The sequence below is a fragment of the Tursiops truncatus genome, chromosome 8 (assembly GCF_011762595.2).
Source record: "Tursiops truncatus isolate mTurTru1 chromosome 8, mTurTru1.mat.Y, whole genome shotgun sequence".
Taxonomy (NCBI): domain Eukaryota; kingdom Metazoa; phylum Chordata; class Mammalia; order Artiodactyla; family Delphinidae; genus Tursiops; species Tursiops truncatus.
In genome coordinates this window covers 61996342-62014617 of record NC_047041.1, presented here as the reverse complement: position 1 = coordinate 62014617, position 18276 = coordinate 61996342, and the positions used below count along the sequence as shown (strand labels likewise).

Below are 18276 nucleotides of genomic sequence, written 5' to 3'. Positions count from 1 at the left end.
GTTGCACAGTTAGTGACAGTCCTGGGCCTGGAACCCACATCTCCCAGTTCACAGCCTTTCCCAAGCCCCACACCTCTGCTCTGGATCAGACCTGATTCCTTTATTTTCCTGGGCTGGTTTTTTCCACCACCCCGAAAACTTCCAAATGGCTTTTGACTACTTTCTTTGGCTGTGAGTGCAAGGAACACACCTGGAATACTCAAACCCACAAGAAACATAAAAATCATGCAATATCTTTTAGTATCAAATTGTGGATTATTTTTGTATGTAGACATATGAACAGATAGTTAAAATGCAATGTGATATTTGTTGTACTAGAAGGATGTTCAGGATGCTGTGGGAACCCTGAAGAGGGAATAATTAACTCTTCCTAAGGGAAATCAACACTGCTTCTCAAAGGTAGAACATTTGAACAAGTTTGGAAGGTTGAATAGGAGTTTATCTGAAAAGGAGTGGGGCAGCAAGAAAGAGTGTTTTAGGGAGAGGGAACATTCACTTTCACAAACATAGAGTTATGCAAAGGTTTGGTGCATTAAGGGATAGCAGAGGTATTTGGCATGGCAAGGACATAGGGTGTGTGGCAGGTGAAGCTAGAGATGAGACTAGAGAGAGTTAAGGCCAACTCAGAAATGGCCTTGAGTTACAAGCTGAGGATTTCGGTCTTTAAGGCCAGGGGAGGTACAGGATGTGTGATGAGGCCTTGTCTGATCTATTCAGTTATTTCTCTCTTTCTCATGCTGATAATGAGGCTGTATGACTATGACAAATGTTTAAGCATCTGGTACCAGGGAGTCGGAAACCTTGTGGAAATTATTCCCAACAATTAGAACAGCATTTCTGACCTGGGAGTAGATGAGGAGGATCTTCCCTGGGCAGCCAGGTGGTAGGGAGGGACAGTCACGTGATTCCCCTGGATGACGTCACCTGTAGAGAGCATCCTTCTCCACCACGGGCCACTGTTCTTGACAGGCAGGAGAGTATCTAGGAGATTGCAGATCCAGTTCTGTCATTAAAGTCCATGGCTCTGTGGAGGCTAGGGGAGGGGTTTTTTGCGGGGCGGGGGAGCGGAGTGGTAGGTGGGGGAAAGAAGAGTACTAAAATATTATTTTGCATGATTTTGTAGGTTTTGATTTCTCCAGAATATATCAGTTATCTTTTGCTGCATAAAAAACCACTCCAGGGCTTCCCTGGTGGCGCAGCGGTTGAGAGTCCGCCTGCCGATGCAGGGGACGCGCGTTCGTGCCCCGGTCCGGGAGGATCCCACGTGCCGCGGAGCGGCTGGGCCCGTGAGCAATGGCCGCTGAGCCTGCGCGTCCGGAGCCTGTGCCCCGCAATGGGAGAGGCCACGACGGTGGGAGGCCCGTGTACCGCAAAAAAAAAAAAAAAAAAAAAAAAACCACTCCAAAACTTAGTGGTTAAAACAACAACCAAGCTTTATTTATGATTCTACAGGTTGAGGGTTTGGGCTGGGATGCTCTGGGTAGTTCTTCTGGGCTGGGCTGGGCTTGGCTAATCTCTGCTGTGCTTACCCATGTCTGTGTTCAGCTTGTGGGTCAGTTGGGGCTACCTGGTTTCTGACGGCTGCAGGTGGGATACCTGAGACAACCGAGGCCTCTCTCCACATGGTTTCTCATCTTCCAGCAGTCTAACCTGGGGTTGTTCACGTGGCAGTCTTAGAGTTTTGAGAGCGAGAGCAGAGTCATATAAAGCCACTTGAGGCCTGGGCTTAGAACTTAATGTCATTTTTGCTGCATTCTGTTGGGCAAAGCGGGTCATGAGGGCAGCCTAGCTTCAAAGGATAGAGAAGACTCCACTTTTAATGGATAGGATTGCAAGGCATGGACACAGGGAGGAGGAGAATTTGTGACCACTTTTTCAGTCTCCCTCTCAGACTATCTGACTTTCATCACCTGGGAGAGTTGATAATTGAGGTTATTGCCCTACCATGAATGGGATATGAGAAATCTTTTGAATTCAAAGTCAACATTCATGGAGGATCATGTGAATTCTCAAGTATTGTTTAATTCAGTCCTCATAGCAACTCCTGTTTTTCCTTTCTATTTTACATCTGGGGCACAGAGGAGTTAAGTGAGACTAAGTGACTTGCCCAACCAAGGTCGCTGAGTGGTAGACCTGGTGTTTGGGCTTAAGTCTGTCTGCCTGCAAGTCTAGAGCAACTGCCATTGTATCATTTTGGTGATATGGGGCAGAGAAGACTGTGGTGATATTGCTGCATGCACTGGCATAGCCAGCCGCTTTTCAGGTTGTCCTCATCCCTGGGCGCGGGCACCTGGCCCTCCTCAGGAAGCTCATCTCCTTGTACCCAGTGGACTGAGTGCCAGTGGGGTGGACCTGAAGTACTACAATCTCCAGGGTGGCAGTGTCATGCTGCTTATATAGTTCAGGAGTCCACCATGCTGATGAATGTGTTGGAGACTGCTGCATTTCTCTGGGGAGAGGGGAGTAGGACAAGATGTTCATGTTCACAGGTGAAACACACATATATGTGGTGCACCCAACATGGACTGGGTGGAGAAGGCCCAGCAAAACCTCTTTGAGCCCCAGAGGCAGACCAACTGGTATTGGTTGTAACAAGAGAAGAATACTCCTAGATGAGCAGGCAGGGAGTCCTTGCCTTTCTCTGGCTAGAACCTTCTTGGAAGCTCTAGCTTTGAGATCTTTAAAGTAATTCTACTACACAGGAATGTAAATGGCTGGAGCTGTGCCCTGGGCTAAACTGACCCCTTTGAACTTAGCCAGTAGTGGGAACCAGGCTCTCAGGACTGTGGAATGCAGAGTGGGAGCAGCAGGAAGGCACCTGATTATCCGAAGTGGAGCAGGGTTGGGCCTCTAGTAACATGGCTTGTAGGGAGGAAAGGAATGTAGGATCAGGCAAAGATGAGGATGTGGGAAGTTCTGTAGGGCAGGCCGCTAATTGGATGGTCATGTCCGGAGCACCTAGATGGTAAGTGCAGGCTATGGCATCAAACATATTTCATTTTGGCGCAAGTGGTATTGGTACATACCTTGGTGTTGTGTATTAGAAGGCCTTGTGTCTAGGTCCTATGTTATGTATAATCTGCAGTGTTGCCCTGACTTTGCTATCTTTCCCACCTTCTCCCAGAGCTCATCTCCTGTCCTGGGTGTAAGCGAGTATACCTTACCAGGGATGTAACTGAACATTTTTTTGCTGCAGTGCTTTCCTTCTGAGCAATCCAAGATGGCCAGGGTAAGTCAGGACAAGCAAAGAAACAGCTGATCCTGTTCAGAAATCTATGGGACCCCTGTCCATAAGCCTGTCTGTCCACCCATCACTCCATCTGACTTGTTACCCTTCCACCAGTTTGCCTAATCATCCATCCATCCATCCATACATCCATCCATCCATCCATCTATCCATCCATCCATCCGTCTATCCATCCATCCATCCATCTATCCATCCATCCATACTTCTATTCAGAAGAGAACCAAAATGTTTCAGTTGGGGAAGCAAAATTGGGGTGTTTTCTCTCTCTTATAGCTCTTACTGAAAACTATGGGTACTAAGCTTTTATTCCCCACCCTCCACCCACCCCGGCGCACTGAGTTTAAACTCATGCACCAGCCTGGGTTAAATGGGTTCATCAGTTATGCTTATATTTAACAACTAATGCCTGAGTTTCTGAAATTTCACATCACTTACTGACTGGTATCCCTTCTGTTCCTTTCTCCACTGGGGTGTCCTTGCCCACTACATTTTATTCATTTGCCGTTTTACTTACTTGCACCTGTATTAAATTCTTACTGAATGTCTGATATGCCAGGGCCTGGGTGCTAGGAAGACAGAGACCCATGTCTCTACCCTCAAAGAATTCATAGTTTGGTCAGTAAAACTTGTATTTCTCCTCTTTTTTCTTTTTCTTGCTGTGGGTTTGTCAGATCCCAGTGTGAGGACAAAGCTGTCAGGATCCACATCAGTTTGGTGGCCTGTATTATTCAGGCACAGACAGACTAATTTTTCTTCTTCTCCACCTTTTATATCAGCCCTGCATGATATTTGCTGACCAATGAATGAACATTTGTACTAGAAGAAGGCTAGGGACTCTTGGTCCTGGCAAGCCGCAGCAGTGGAAACACAGCTCTGAGAGTTGGTCCATCTCACTTTTTCCTGGCTGTGTACGATCATCTTTTTGTGTACTCATACAGCTGCAGCTTCTTCCTCTCCGTAGGCACATTACAGCTTTCGCTTTCGCCTGTGCTTTCCATTTTCCTCCCTTGTCTGCCTGGTGAACTTCTACTTGTCATTCAGTATCCAACTCAAATGTCACCTCTCTATGGAACCTTTCCTGGCTGCTCCTGGATGGAACTCCTGGAAACCTCTCTTTGCTTCCTTAGCACTTTGTGCATCCTTTCATCACAGCATTACCCTCTGAATGTCTGCCACCCCGTCCAGGCTGTGTGTACCTTGAGAGCAGACCCTTGCCTTATTCATCTGCGTATCCTCAGCTGCAGCACGGGACTTGTGTGAATAGCTCCTGAGGGCAGTACTCTTAGTCACAAAGGGCGCTATGCCTCACACGCCCCTGCATGTCACTCCCAGGCAGCTCTCCAGAATTGACTGCACTCCAAAACAGTGGAGGAACAGCCCTGCAGGACCCCAGTGCCTAGAGTATTTACCACTCATAAAAGCAGGCCCAAGTGATGAAGATACTGTCAGTAATTCCAGAACTCTCTACCTCTAGAACTGCTCCGAGTGCAAGGAGAAGAGGGCGGCACACATCCTCTGTACCTACTGCAACCGCTGGCTGTGCAGCTCCTGCACGGAGGAGCACCGGCACGGCCCTGCCCCTGGGGGCCCACTCTTTCCCCGGACCCAGAAGGGATCTCCAGGTATCACTCCTCACCCTCTCCACTAGCTCACATGCACTTAAGTAGTAGCAAACCATAGAATCTTTGGAGAATAGCTCTCTGACCTCGTTTCCCTGCTGGGGGTGAGAGTAGGGGTGGTCTCAGAGCCTTTCCTGAAGGAAAGCTGTCCCCTGCAGAGTCACATCACAGTGTAAACTCACTCTAGGCTCTCCCTGCTGTGGGGGGCAGCGGGGGCGTGGGTGAGGGTGGGTGAGGCAGTGCAGGGAGGAATAGTCTCCAATTACCACAGAAGGTAATTGAGTTCCCTATCTTTCACCTCTGTTTCAAGCAAACGGCCCTCACTTCTGTTTAGTTACTTGATTAATTCAGCAGACTGGATCAGGGTTTGTCCATTTATCCATCCAGCACCATCTGTTTTAAGTGGCAGTCTTCTTGAAAGTCTTTTCTCAAGGCCCTCGAACTCTGAGAAGGGTTTTACCTTCGTCAGACAGGAACCAAAGTTCATGACCCATGTGATCTGGTCTGGAGCCTGGCAAGGCTGGGTAGCTTGTTTCAGCCTCACCATAACAGAATCCTGGTTAATGAGGAGATTTAGGTTGAGTTTTAGAGGACTCACTATTCTGCAGGAGATCCATGTGCAGCAGGTAGCAAGCCCCTTCCTCAGGCTCACCAGGTGGTGGGGTGCCTGGGGCTTGATGGCCAGTTATTTCTGGACAGATGGGCAAATCCAGCCAGTCTAAGCCTGCCTTCCTCCTTGTGTTCCTGGAACCTCACTGGTCCAGAGAGAGGCCTCTCTTACTTTGTACCACCTTCCCTCCAAGCTCTGTGTCTTCCCTGTGTCCATAGAGGGCTGAGGGATGCTCAGCGGAACTTAAACTAAGAGGTCTTCCTGAGCAAGAGAATCCCACTTTCTCCATCTTCTCTGGCAGGAGTGAATGGTGGTTCTGGAGACTTCGCCTTGTACTGTCCTCTACACACACAGGAAGTGCTCAAGCTATTCTGCGAGACCTGTGATGTGCTCACATGCCATAGCTGCCTCATGGTGGAACACAAAGAGCACAGGTGGGGCCGGCGGGCTGCCCAAAGGGGAACTGGGAGGGCTCTGGACTCTCTACCTATGAGAGCGCTGGGCTCCCAGTACTTCAGAATCCTCTCCCTGCTCAAGCCAACCTTCAGCCCCTGGGCTGAAGTTTTTCCCTGTTCCTGTTGTGGGCTTTCTCTGGAGAAGGCCTGAAGGGCCAAGAGTCTCTGACTCACTACATGTAACCCCAGCCTCCATGGACCTGGCTGAGACAATGCACTGTGGGGATTCTCTCTTGGCTGGCGTGCTCAGAATAAGACTCAGTCCTCCTCAGCTTTTTCTCTGCCTCCTGCTCTAGGTGTAGACATCTTGAAGAAGTTTTGCAAAACCAGAGGATGCTTCTGGAAAGTGTGACTACACAGGTGGCACATAAGAAATCTAGTCTACAGACATCTGCAAAGCAAATTGAGGACAGGTAACATCGGCTAGCCCCTTGTCAGCACTGGAAATGCTCTGTTCCTCTCATCCTGGGTCACAGTACTAGGATGGAGTACTTATAAGGAAGACATGCAGACATTGGCATATGTCCTGGCCTTAGAGGTGTCAGGGCCAGGGAGGGGGTTTTGGGTCATCACTTGGTGCATGGGGCCAAGCTAGGTCAGGATGATCACAGTGAGCCTGGGCTAAAGTACATGCCTTCTGAAAGTGGCCATGAAGTAGCCAAAGGTAGGTGCTTAAGGACAAGGGCACAGAGTAGATATTGGGGAAGAGTGCTGCTTATCATGTGGGTACAAGTCAGTGGCAATCTACCCTTTATCACCCCTTTCCCAGTGTTTTCCATATAGACCTACACATGACGTGAAATCATCTGTATTTTCTGTGGAAAGAGAAACAAGTATGTACTGAGAGATCATCACGACAGGCACTGGGTTGGGCATCATGCATGCATCATTTTGATCAGTTCTTATAATTCTTTGAGTTGGGGTTATCTCCATTCTACTGATGAGGAGGCTAAGGTTCAGATAGGTTAGGTGACTTGTCTGAGATCACACAGCTAGTCAGAGACTGAGCTGGGTTTGGAAGCTAGATCTATGTGGCTTCAAAGCCCATGTTTGTTTTTTTTTAATGGCTTTTTTAAGTGGCTTTAATGACTTTATATATAATTTATATACCATAAAATTGCCCTTTTAAAATGTACAATTCAGTGAGTTTTTTTGCATATTCATAGAGTTATATAACCGTTATTACTGTCTATGTTTTTTTTTAATATATGAATATATTTATTTATTTTTAGCTGTGTTGGGTCTTCATTGCTGCTCATGGGCTTTCTCTAGTTGCAGCTAGCAGGGGCTACTCTTTGTTGTGGTGTGTGGGCTTCTCATTGTGGTGGCTTCTCTTGTTGCAGAGCACAGACTCTAGGCGCACGGTCTCAGTAGTTGTGGCACACAGGCTTAGTTGCTCCACGGCATGTGGGATCTTCCTGGGCCAGGGCTCAAACCCTTGTCCCCTGCATTGGCAGGTGGATTCTTAACAACTGCACCACTAGGGAAGTCCCCTACTGTCTACTTTTGAAAGACCCTTTTTATCACCCTAAAAAGAGACCCCATACACATTAGTAGTCACTCCCCATTCACCGTGCAACATCCCCAGCCCTTGGCAACCACTAGTCTACTTTCTGTCTCTACCTGTGCTCTTTTTACTGCATGACGGTGTTTAGTGACGCTGTTTACATGAAGTCATAACTGTACTCACTCTCTCTGTCCTGCCTCTAGTGCTGTGTGAACTGGTGAGCTACTGGGTTGACCTGGGCGTGGCCCTGCAGTTTACCTAGAGAAAACTGCGTTGAACTTTGGGCCATTGTCCCACTTAGATCAAGTGGGCTGGGTTGTACAAAGAGTGGGATGGATGGTGGAGGAAGGTTCTTGTTTCTTCACATTTGGTACCTGGTCGGCCCTGATCTCAGTAGGCAGCCTCCACACTGTAGGCTCTTACGTTTGCTGTCTGTAGGCTCTCGTAGGCCTGGGGGGAAGGTCTCACCATGCTCTGTCTCATCCTGTTGTTTACAGGATTTTTGAGGTGAAGCATCAGCACAGGAAGGTGGAAAACCAGATCAAAATGGCCAAGATGGTTCTGATGAACGAGCTGAACAAACAGGCCAGTGGGCTTATAGAGGAGCTGGAGGTATATGTGAGCAGATGGATGGGTTCTGTTCTCTCCCTGGGGCAGAAACCAGGCACATATCAACCTTGTCTCAGGGCTCAGAGATGCCTGGGCTAGAATTCAGATGTGTAGTTTCCATAGCTCTCTGCTGCTCCCTGTATCTTAAAATGTCCAGTCTAATTTTGGGAAGTTGGCTCATTAAGGGCTAGAGAATCAGATCAAACTCCCATTAATGCTGTGGCAGTAAGGCAACTGCCTTCCTGGACTATGCAGGGTTATAGCGTTGAAAGAGATATGAAACAAGCTATGCCCAAGAGATGCAGACATTCATTCATTTTCTCATTCATTTATTAGCCATTCCATGTTTGTACTATAAAATCTACCTACCCTGTCTCCCTCCCTCCCTCCCTCCCTCCATCCATCCCTCAGCAGCCTATGTCCTCCTCTCAGGGGTGCAGTTTCATCTGATTCCATCTGTGTTTACACTGATACACACAGACCACCAGACTTCCCAAGCATGTGGCCTGCAGTCCAAGAACAGGATCAGGGACTCTGTCTTCTCTCTTCGTAACCAGGGCATTACTAATGAAAGGAAGCGGAAGCTGGAGCAGCAGTTGCAGAGCATCATGGTTCTCAACCGTCAATTTGAGCATGTGCAGAATTTCATTAATTGGGCTGTCTGCAGCAAAACCAGCATCCCTTTCCTTTTCAGCAAAGAGCTGGTAAGAAGAACTCCCACTCCTCAATCACTGACTTTGGGTTAGTAAGTGAAAACCATCTTTGACCAAACCCCACAGTGCAAAGGACCCAGGTGCTGGAATAGACCTGCCTTCCTCCAAGCAGCTCAGCTGGGAAGTTCTGTAGTTCTGTCTTAGGTCATGGATCCAGGCATTAATACTAGCAGTGTGCTGAACATTCCATAGCAAGTTATTTGGGTTTAAATGGGACCTAAGAGGAAAGGAGGGGTTGAGGATGACATTGAAGTGTTGGGCTTGGGAGGGTGATGATCCCCAGGAAAAGAAGCAAGAATTTTGAAGGATGTTGATGGGGTTTATATTTGGATATGTTGAAGCAAAGGTGCCTATAGGGCATCTAAAGGGAGCTGTCCCAAATCTGCTTTGATAGATGGGTCCGGAAGTCAGAAGAAAAGTCAGGGTTAGAGAGAGAGAGATGTGGGAGTCACTGGGATATCAGTGATTTGGAAGAGTGTGTGAAGGAAGAAGAGAAGAACAAACCTGGAGCCCAGGGAAATGCCGTCATTTTCACATAGACAGAGGAAGAAGATGAGTGAAAGACATGAGAAGCAAGCATCAGAGGTGAGAGGAGAAATAGGAGAGTGTGGTGCACAGAAATTAACAGAGTTTCACATTTTAAGTAATCAATGTTATCATTGCTACATAGGTGAAGGGGCATGAGTAGTGAAGCGAAGCCTTGAGGTCTGGGAATCAGGAGGTCCCTGGTAATCTTTTGGAAGACATTCCCACAAAGTAGAAGGGTCAAAAGCTAGAATGAGGAAGCTGAGGATGGGAAGTGAGGAAGTAGAGACAGAAGTGAAAAGAAGGGAAATAAGAAGGTAGCTTGAGAAGGAGACAGGGTTGGAATACTTTTTTAAAGTAAGGAAGACATTTGCACATCTTTATTTGGGAGAAGTGGTTGAAGGTAGAAGAGATGTGTGGTAGAGGAAGCATACTGGAAGGGCAGAAAGAAGTGGGATCTAGAGTGAACTGGTTGACCTTAAACAAGAGGCACTCCTTTCCTCTGAGATCAGAGGACAGGAAGGTGTCAATATAATGTAGTTAAGTTTGGAGATAGGAGGGATACAAGTTTGAGGGAAATTGTCTTTTATGGGTTTTTTCACCCTCTGTGAAGTTGGAGGTGATAATGAGAGGGTTAGGCATTGGGTAAATGACATTGAGGAGAGAAGTAAAAATTTTGGGTAGTCATTAAGGACCATGGTAGAGGAAGCTGACAAGACAGGAAGTGACAAGAAGAAGGACTGAAGTGTACCCCTGAGGGTAATGATCAGTGTAGCGACCCCAGATAACATGGCTTTGGGATGGCTGGATTGACCCAAGGTCAGACATTGGGGATGGGAAGGGAACTAGGGCACTAGTGACATTGTTACTGAAAATGATGGAAAGCTGGGACGACCCTATGGACTGAGGGAGCAGGGCTTGGGGAGTCCAATGAGACTGAAGAGCATGCTCAGAAAGAGTGAGAGCTGGTTATGATCAGGGGGTAGGTTGTTGGAGTTTAAGGTCTCATAGGTAGAATGGTTCTAGATGATGAAAATGGTCTAGATATGGTGAGTGAACTGAAAAGAGAGGTGAAGGTGATTTACATTAAAGAGATCAAGGAAGTAAGAGGCCAAGATGCTGATTAGGACATTGGTTAACTAGATGTTGTCAGGGCAGTTGGATACTTGCCAAAGTCCTAGATAAATGGGAGAGTTAGCGATAGGAGATAGATGAAAGGAATGAGGGAGGAAGAGGGCAGTTGAGTAGGATGTAATGGAGTTTTACAAGTGGATGGAAGGACAGCTATGGGGAACTCAGAGAATGTCTGCCCCCATTGGCTTTTCATGTGAGATTATGGTAGAATGAAAGGAACGCTCTTGAGAGGCTTCCAGCCAAGTGATATTCTGAGGGAGAATTAAAATCATTTGAGGCCTGGAAGAGATAAGAATGTAGGCTTTCCATAAGCCTCAGTAAGAAGAAGGGGATCAGTAGGGGTGGGGGAAAGCGGAGGAATGTGAAGATACTAAGATGTAAGGAAATAAGCAAGCATATGGGGGAGGACCACAGGCTAAACAGCCAGGACTTTGGCCTTCAACTTGTCCAAAGAGTGAGGGAGAGGGCATTGTCATTCAGGCGCAAGATGCCCAAAGAAATGACCTTTGGTGCTGTTGTCAGATTGTGTTTCAGATGCAGCGATTGCTGGAGACCAATTGTAACACAGACCCTGGTTCCCCTTGGAGTATCAGATTCACCTGGGAGCCTAACTTCTGGACCAAGCAGCTGGCTTCCCTTGGTGAGCCCAGGGCCTACTCTGTGGGCCTGTGCATGATTGCTAAGAACACATATAGACCAACTGCTTAGCTTACTGGCTAGATCAGCATATGCCCAAGAGAAAGCACTCCCTGAGACTGCCAGAGCAAACCTGAATGACTGGGGGTGATGAGGGTAGGGTTGGGGTGGGGGTGGGGAGAGTTGATAGCGTAAATAGCAATGGCAGTACAGGACTTTTGTAACAGGACCCGCTGAGATCTGAGCTTCCTATTCTGCATGAATGTCCCTCTTCCCTTGTTTTCATTGCTAGAAGAGGAGACAAGACAGTGGCCCTACTCTCCAGAATGCTGTATGGCAGTGCACATGTGTGTGGGCACAAACAGAGATATTTCAGCGACACAGAGAGGAGACAGACAGACAGTGTCACACATGTCCTTTGGAGTTGAGATATGAGCAGATAATTCATGACCTTGTGCGTTTTTCTTCCCTGCTGCAATAACTTGCTGGCATTCAGTCTTTAGGCAGAATGTAGACAACTTGAAGTTGTGCCTGTGTTGACAACCTAATGGTAGGTTTGTTAAACTAATGGCCAACTGCTACCTTCGTCCGGGCTGTTATTCTCAGTGAAAGTGTTTTGAACTTAACAGAGCGATAAATGATATATTTAGGTTTATTTTTGCTTCCCTTACCCTTTTGATTTAATTCAACAGACCTTTGGTGAGCACCTGCTCTGAGTCAGGCCCCACCCTGGCCACCAAGTGACCAAAGGTGAATAAAACACACCTCCTGCCCTCAAGACACTTGGTCTTCCCCAAATAAGCCTCAGATGAGCTGAAGGGGCCGTTAGCCTGAAACAGCAATGGATATCATCTACTCATGTATGAGGGCCCAGGGGCCTCAGTCCGCAGCACTGGCGCCTGGCATTGGCCCTGGTGTTAGAGCTTCCCCACTCTCTTCCATCCTACTTGCCCAACACACAGTTCCCCAGAACCGTATTTGAAGACTTGCTCGTTTGTCCTGGGGATGAATCTCCTTTGCCACTCCTTCTTTCCCCCAGTGTTGATTTTTTTTGGTCTGAGTCTCTCTTGGGCTATTCTGTTAAAAAAGAAGTAGGTGCTCTTTGAGGGAGCCCGTGGTTTCTCTAGTGATATAGAGTCAGGACTGAGCATCTGGTAAAAGCTGAGCTAATTTCTAAGTGTCCCAGGCCCCAAAAGCAGGTCTATATAGGTCCAATTGCTGGAAGCATTCTAGACTGAGTCTTGGGGATCAGGGGTTGAATTTCTTAATCTCTGCATCTGGTACAAGTTTTTTTGAATGCTATCCTTTGGTCCCAGGAGTGGGAGGTAGCAGAGGGGGAACAACTGCAGATTACCTTTGGAAACACTCTCTATTTTGAATTCTTAGGCTGTATAACTACTGAGGGTGGACAACTGTCCCCAGCAGATACTCCTGCGTATGGAAGCTTACAGGGACCGTCATCTTTTTATCAAAGCCACCAGTCCCCAGGGGCTCAGCAGGAGACTCTCAGCCATCCCTCACGCAAGTTCCAGCCTCCAGCACTGTGTTCCTCCTCTGTGTGCTGCTCCCACTGCTCCCCAGTCTCGCCCTCCCTCAAAGGCCAGGTCCCGCCGCCCAGCATACACCCAGCCCACAGCTTTAGGCAGCCCTCCGAGACGGTGCCCCAACAGCTGAGGTCACTGCAGTGCTCCCCGCTGCTGCCCAGGGAAAAAGAACTGCCTTGCCGTCCTCATCCACCAAAGCTACTTCAACCCTGGCTGGAAACCCAGCCCCCTGCGGAGCAAGAGCGCACATCCCAGCGGCTGGGGCAGCAGCTGACTTCCCAGCCCGTGTGCATCGTCCCCCCGCAGGATGTTCAGCAAGGAACCCACGCCCCACCCACCTTTCAGACACCGTCTGTCCAGGTGCAGTTGGGCCACCACCAGAAGCTGAAGCTCAGCCACTTTCAGCAGCAGCCGCCGCCTCCGCCCCAACAGCAGCCACCCCCACCTCTCCCTCCATCCCAGCATCTGGCTTCTAGTCAGCACGAGAGCCCTCCTGGGCCTGCCTGTTCCCAGAATGTGGACATAATGCACCACAAGTTTGAGCTGGAGGAAATGCAGAAGGACCTGGAGCTTCTCCTTCAGGCTCAACAGCCCAGCCTGCAGCTGAGTCAGGCCAAATCGCCTCAGCATCTTCAGCAAACCATCGTGGGGCAGATCAACTACATTGTGAGGCAGCCGGCACCCGTCCAGTCCCAGAGCCAGGAGGACACAGTGCAGGTGAGCCTCAGGGTGGCATGAACACATATTCTCCCTAGGACAGTGCAGGAAACACAGCCTCCCAGTCACAGGGTGGCACAAGAGCACAGTTTCTTCATTTTAGGGTGGCCTTGAACTCAGCCCTCACAATTCAAGACTGCGCCGGGCTCCACCTCGCATCTCAGGAAACCTCCAGAGAACGGAGTACTTAGCCCCAACATAGATCTGGGTTTCATACTGTCCAGAGTGGCCTGGCTTAGCCCTGTCCTCCTGGGTGACACTAGGGACCTTGTCCATGAATGGAACTTCCTGAGCTGTGCTGGATTCTAGCTAGCGCCAGGGCAGAAGGGAGGCTGTCTCTTGCCTTTGTAACCTCACTTGCCTTGCTGTAACTTGTGTATCCCAGACAGGGGGAAGGGCAGTGAAGGTGTGCCCTACATGCTAGTGGACAGCAACTTCATAACACTTCATAACACTAAGACAGAGACTTAGAGTTTATTCCAAGCCTACTAAGCTAGGAATGTTTTATATACACTATGTCATTTGTCCTATCAACAATGTTGTTATGCAGGCATTACCATCTGTTTTTCTAGGTGCAGAAGTGGAGGTCAGAGCAGGCAAGCAGCTTGCCTAGAGATCCTAAAACGTTGAGTGGTAGAGCCAAGACTTGGATCCGGGGCTGCTGACTCTGAAATGCCACAGAGGAGGCCCTGTTCTCTCCCTAGGGGGATTATGAAGGCTGCTCCTCTCTCTTCTCAGCTAAGAGACAATTGAAGAGGCGCACTTTGCGCCTCTGGGATTTTTGCAGCACTCCACATCTTCATCCTTAACTCCTGCTTTTCTTTGTCCCCAGAGCTTCCTGTTCCAGCCCCTTCCTCCTCCCCTCTCACTTTTTTCATAGTGGTGTCTCCTTTAAACATGTAACCACATTTATATCTTCAAAGCAGCTCTACAGACTTTTACTTTATTACAAAATATAAGGCCTCACATTTATGCTTCAGCACTGACAGCTTCAGATCATGCTTCAGATGTCTTCCTCTGAGGCTCAGTTCCTTTGAGGGGATATGGAATAATCCTTATGATGGCAGAGAAGGGTCTAGGGTTTATAGAGGACCATAAACTCTTTAAATGTAAGTCAAAAGTGTTATGATTGCTAAGGTGAATATGACAGAGTTAGCTCATAATTCTTGGTTTGGGTTCTGTCCTAAGATTGTCATATTAGGAAGAATTTAGATAAGACTATCTTTCTTTCTGAAAAAATTTCAAGCAGTTCACAATGTGTAGGTGGTAACAACGGACAGTGCAGGGTGGGCATTGCTGCTGCTGCTACTCTTTGCGGTAAAACCCACCCAAGTTCTTATTTTCTTCTCCAGGCTACAGATGAGTCCCCAGCATCTGAAGGCCCAAAGCCAATTCTCCCTCTTGACAAGAATACTACTGCTAACTTGCCCCAGGCATCTGGGGAAGAAACTCCTCACAGTGTTCCCCCACTGGACAGCGCCATCCAGCACTCCTCTCCGAATGTGGTGAGAAAGGTACTAACAGAGCCTGCTTTCGCTGACCATACGGGACCCACTGCCTGTCAAGACCCCAGGGACCTGGATGAGGATGATTGGGTGGGGGGAGGAGTGTCCCTGTTCCATCCCTGGATGTTACACAACCCTGACTCATGCCTTCTGTCCTAATGAGTCTGCAAGGTCCTCCTCTGCCCCATTTCCACCCACATACAGTAAAAATGGGAGCAACTGAGCTTCATTTAGAGAGGAAGGGGAAAGGGAAAGAAAGCCAACTTATTGAACCCTCACTCTGTACCTAGAACTGTGCATGGTGCTTCACAGGGTGGTTTCACTTAACCTTCCCAACAGTACTGTGAGGTGGGCACCCCAATTTTATGGCTAAGGAAACTGAGATCCAGGGTCCTACAGCTAGTACATAAGAGGGCTAAGGTTTATTTAAAATGAGAATCCAAAGCCTGAACTTTCTTCTGTCTGCAATGAATGAAAATGGGGAAAATGTTTTATGTGGTCCCACAATCCAAAGTTCGTTGGCCTTAGAATTTGGATTAATGGAATTTATTGGGTGAGTGCTCTACAGGGATATCCTGCAGAGGTAGCTGAGCATCTAGGGGCACTGGGATCTCTTGGAGATAAGCTATTGGAGCCCTTCCTGTCCATCTACCTACCTGCTGGTGGAAGCGTTCATGGCAATAACCCAGAATCCCATGACTCCTCACCTGTCCTACTCTAACCCCTGCCCTTCATCCCTACCCTGGTCATCCTCCTAGCTGGAACCTCAGTGCTGTGCCATGCCTTCCCATCAGCACTCCGTGTGTTCCTTGGCCCTGCTCCACTTATCCAATTGCCTTTTCTGGTCTAGTCCCCTCAACCTTCCTGGTACTTCCACTCAGCCCTGTACCTGAAGCTCTGTCAGCTATTCTGTATCCTTCCAGCCTGCACCCTCGGTCCTGCAGCATCCCTTAGGCTATACAACTCCAGTTCCACTAGTTGTTCTGTGTACCTACCCTTCATCATGTTTCTCCCAGTAGCACCATTGCCATATATGTTTTAGATCAGTCTAACTCAATGATACTTGAGAAGAGAATTTTAAAAAGTAAGAGATGGCAAAAATGAAGTGTTAACTTGGAAATCCCTTGAAGTCTGGGCAGGCCTCTTGTACTAATGGCTTTTTGTCTATGCCCATCCTGCCCTATCCTTTTGAAAATTGTCTGGCCTAGAGGCCATAGAGATGCTGTAAATTGGACCTTTGTGGCTCTTAGTGGTTTACATTCTTACACCTGGGGTAGATACCTATCCATCCAACCATCCATCTATCCACCCATTTGTGTATTCACTCAATGTTCAAAAAATATAGGTTAATCTCCTATTATATGCCAAATAGTTTTCTACGTGTCAGACACACACTGGTGAATAAGAGTCTCACACTGGAGCTTATATTCTAGTGGGAAAGATAGTTAAACAAGCAACAACAATAAAGCATGATAAAGTGCTGTGATAGTCATTGGGTTGTATAGAAGAAGCACCTAACTCTGGGAGAAGGGACTGTTCACAGACTTCCTAGAGGACATGATTTTAAGCTGAGATTTGAAGGAGGAGAAGTTAGGCTGGTAAAGGAAGGAAGGGGGAAAGTATAGAATAAATAGTCAAAGGGAATGGCAAATAGGAAGGTCCAGAAGTGAGAGAAAGCCTGGGGTACTTAGGGGGTTTCAGATGATTTGGCTCAGTAGGAACATGAGATGTACTGGAGAATGGGCGTGATTGAAACCAGAGTGGTTGGAAGGCCTTGTAAATTATGCTCTGGAGTTGGGATTCAGTCTTGGGGGTTGCGAGGCGTGAATGAAGGATTTCTAGCAAGGAGGGACATGGTTTGAATTAAATTTTAGAAAGGTCACTTTAGTTGTAGTAAGAGAGACCAAAATAGTACAGAGGAGAAATAGGAGAAGTTGAATGAAATCAGGTAATGATGGGAATGATGAGGCAGCAAGAACTTCAAGAGATCAGATCACAGGAGCTTTTGGGCTTGGAGTCTGACTGGCAATGGGAAGTGAGGGAAAGACAGTCCGAGGTGTGTCTTAGCTCACTGAGTTGCCATTCACCTGAGCTGGGAGCATGGGAAGAAAAGCATATTTGGGGGGGAGGAAAACGTTAAGTCTTGAATTGTTGGTGCTCTCCTGTGGAAGTTACATTATAAGATGAATTTAAGATGAATGGAAGGCAGCTAGCTTTAGAGGTCAGTAGGAAGCATGGGCACTGCCAGTGCTCATCTGGTAGTGGGAGCCATGCTAAAAATGCTTCTGCTTATTTAATGAGTCTCAGTTCTGCTCCTCCACCCAGTACAGAGGAAAGGAGGTGAGCCACATGCAAGCATGGAGTCCGTGCTGCCTGTGTGGGTGGCCCACAGGGTGCTCTGAGCAGTGAGGGGAGGGGGATGCTGCCCTCCTGTGTGGCTGCAGGGTGGCAGTGGGGTTAAAGAAGATCCTAAGAACTCTAACTTCTCGTTTTGAGCTGCCCCTGGCCGTTAACCTGGGTTCGTGCAGAGGTGTGGAGGGGCAAGTGGCCTGACATTTTTCAGATGCTTTGTAGGCTTCTTTGTGGCTTGGACTCCCAGAAAAAGGAACCTCAAGGTTGCCATCCTGGCCCAGAGGAACCTTTGGGTCTACTTGACTGAGAGGGGTACTGCTTATACACAAAGCTCCTGAAATAAGAAGAAGGGCTTTCTTTTTGAGGGAATTCATTGCCTTGAATCTGGGATCGGGCAGGGTGGGGGTATGAAGGTCAAGGTTACCAAACAACATTTTGAGCATCTTATCATTGATTGATAATACTTTGTATAGCACTTTCTACTTTTTTCATAGGTTTTTACAAGGATTATTCCATTGTATCTCTTTGTTTATCCTAGCAGTACTATGAGGAAGCCACTTTCTTACTCCCCTTTGAAAGATGTGGAAACTGAGACACAGAGAGGTTCAGTGATCACCTAAGAGTTACACAGCCAACGATTGGCAGTGTTAGGACCAGAGCACAGGTTCCTGCCTCAGCCCTGTGTTCAATGATTAGGTTAAATTGCCTCTCTCTGTGCACTGCAGTGGGAGAAGTAGGACTCCATGGGGTCTCTCACCTGCTGGATTTTCCTATCTTTATACTCTCTGAAGTAGCCTGAGGCCTTGCTGGGGAGAGGTCTTAGGACCCAGCCTAGTTTGGTCTTGGCTATCTTTATCTGGTAAAGGCATTTAGCCCCCAGCCGACTCCTCAGCCTGTACTGGCCTGTGAGTGCCGGGGGATGTCAGAAGTCTATCTGAGGCCACAGATGAGAGGAACCTGTGGCTCCAGGCACCACTCTGTGTGTTCCACAGGGACCTAGTCATGCTCAGAGCTGCTTTGTGTCACCACATGGAGGACTTCTGTTACAGCTGAGCAGCTGTGCACAAGTACCTAGGAGCTGGTACTAAATAAGCTGATGGTGA

General features: G+C 48.0%; 1 protein-coding gene across 5 annotated transcripts in view; it reads left to right on the top strand.

The window, feature by feature from the left end:
* Positions 1-18276, top strand: part of TRIM66 (tripartite motif containing 66) — a 61145-nt gene that overhangs the window by 21668 nt on the left and 21201 nt on the right. For 3 of the 5 annotated variants that reach the window (XM_073808573.1, XM_019947951.3, XM_019947953.3), the window contains exons 1-9: positions 3183-3229; positions 4722-4869; positions 5778-5910; positions 6228-6344; positions 7936-8050; positions 8605-8751; positions 10942-11059; positions 12442-13316; positions 14669-14830. In XM_073808573.1, the coding sequence (XP_073664674.1) occupies positions 3221-3229; positions 4722-4869; positions 5778-5910; positions 6228-6344; positions 7936-8050; positions 8605-8751; positions 10942-11059; positions 12442-13316; positions 14669-14830 (1824 nt within the window). In that variant the 5' untranslated portion in view covers positions 3183-3220. Of the gene's footprint in view, positions 1-3182; positions 3230-4721; positions 4870-5777; positions 5911-6227; positions 6345-7935; positions 8051-8604; positions 8752-8797; positions 9346-10941; positions 11060-12441; positions 13317-14668; positions 14831-18276 lie in introns of those variants that run through there. The other 2 variants (XM_073808572.1, XM_033862501.2) reach the window with 2 other exon arrangements.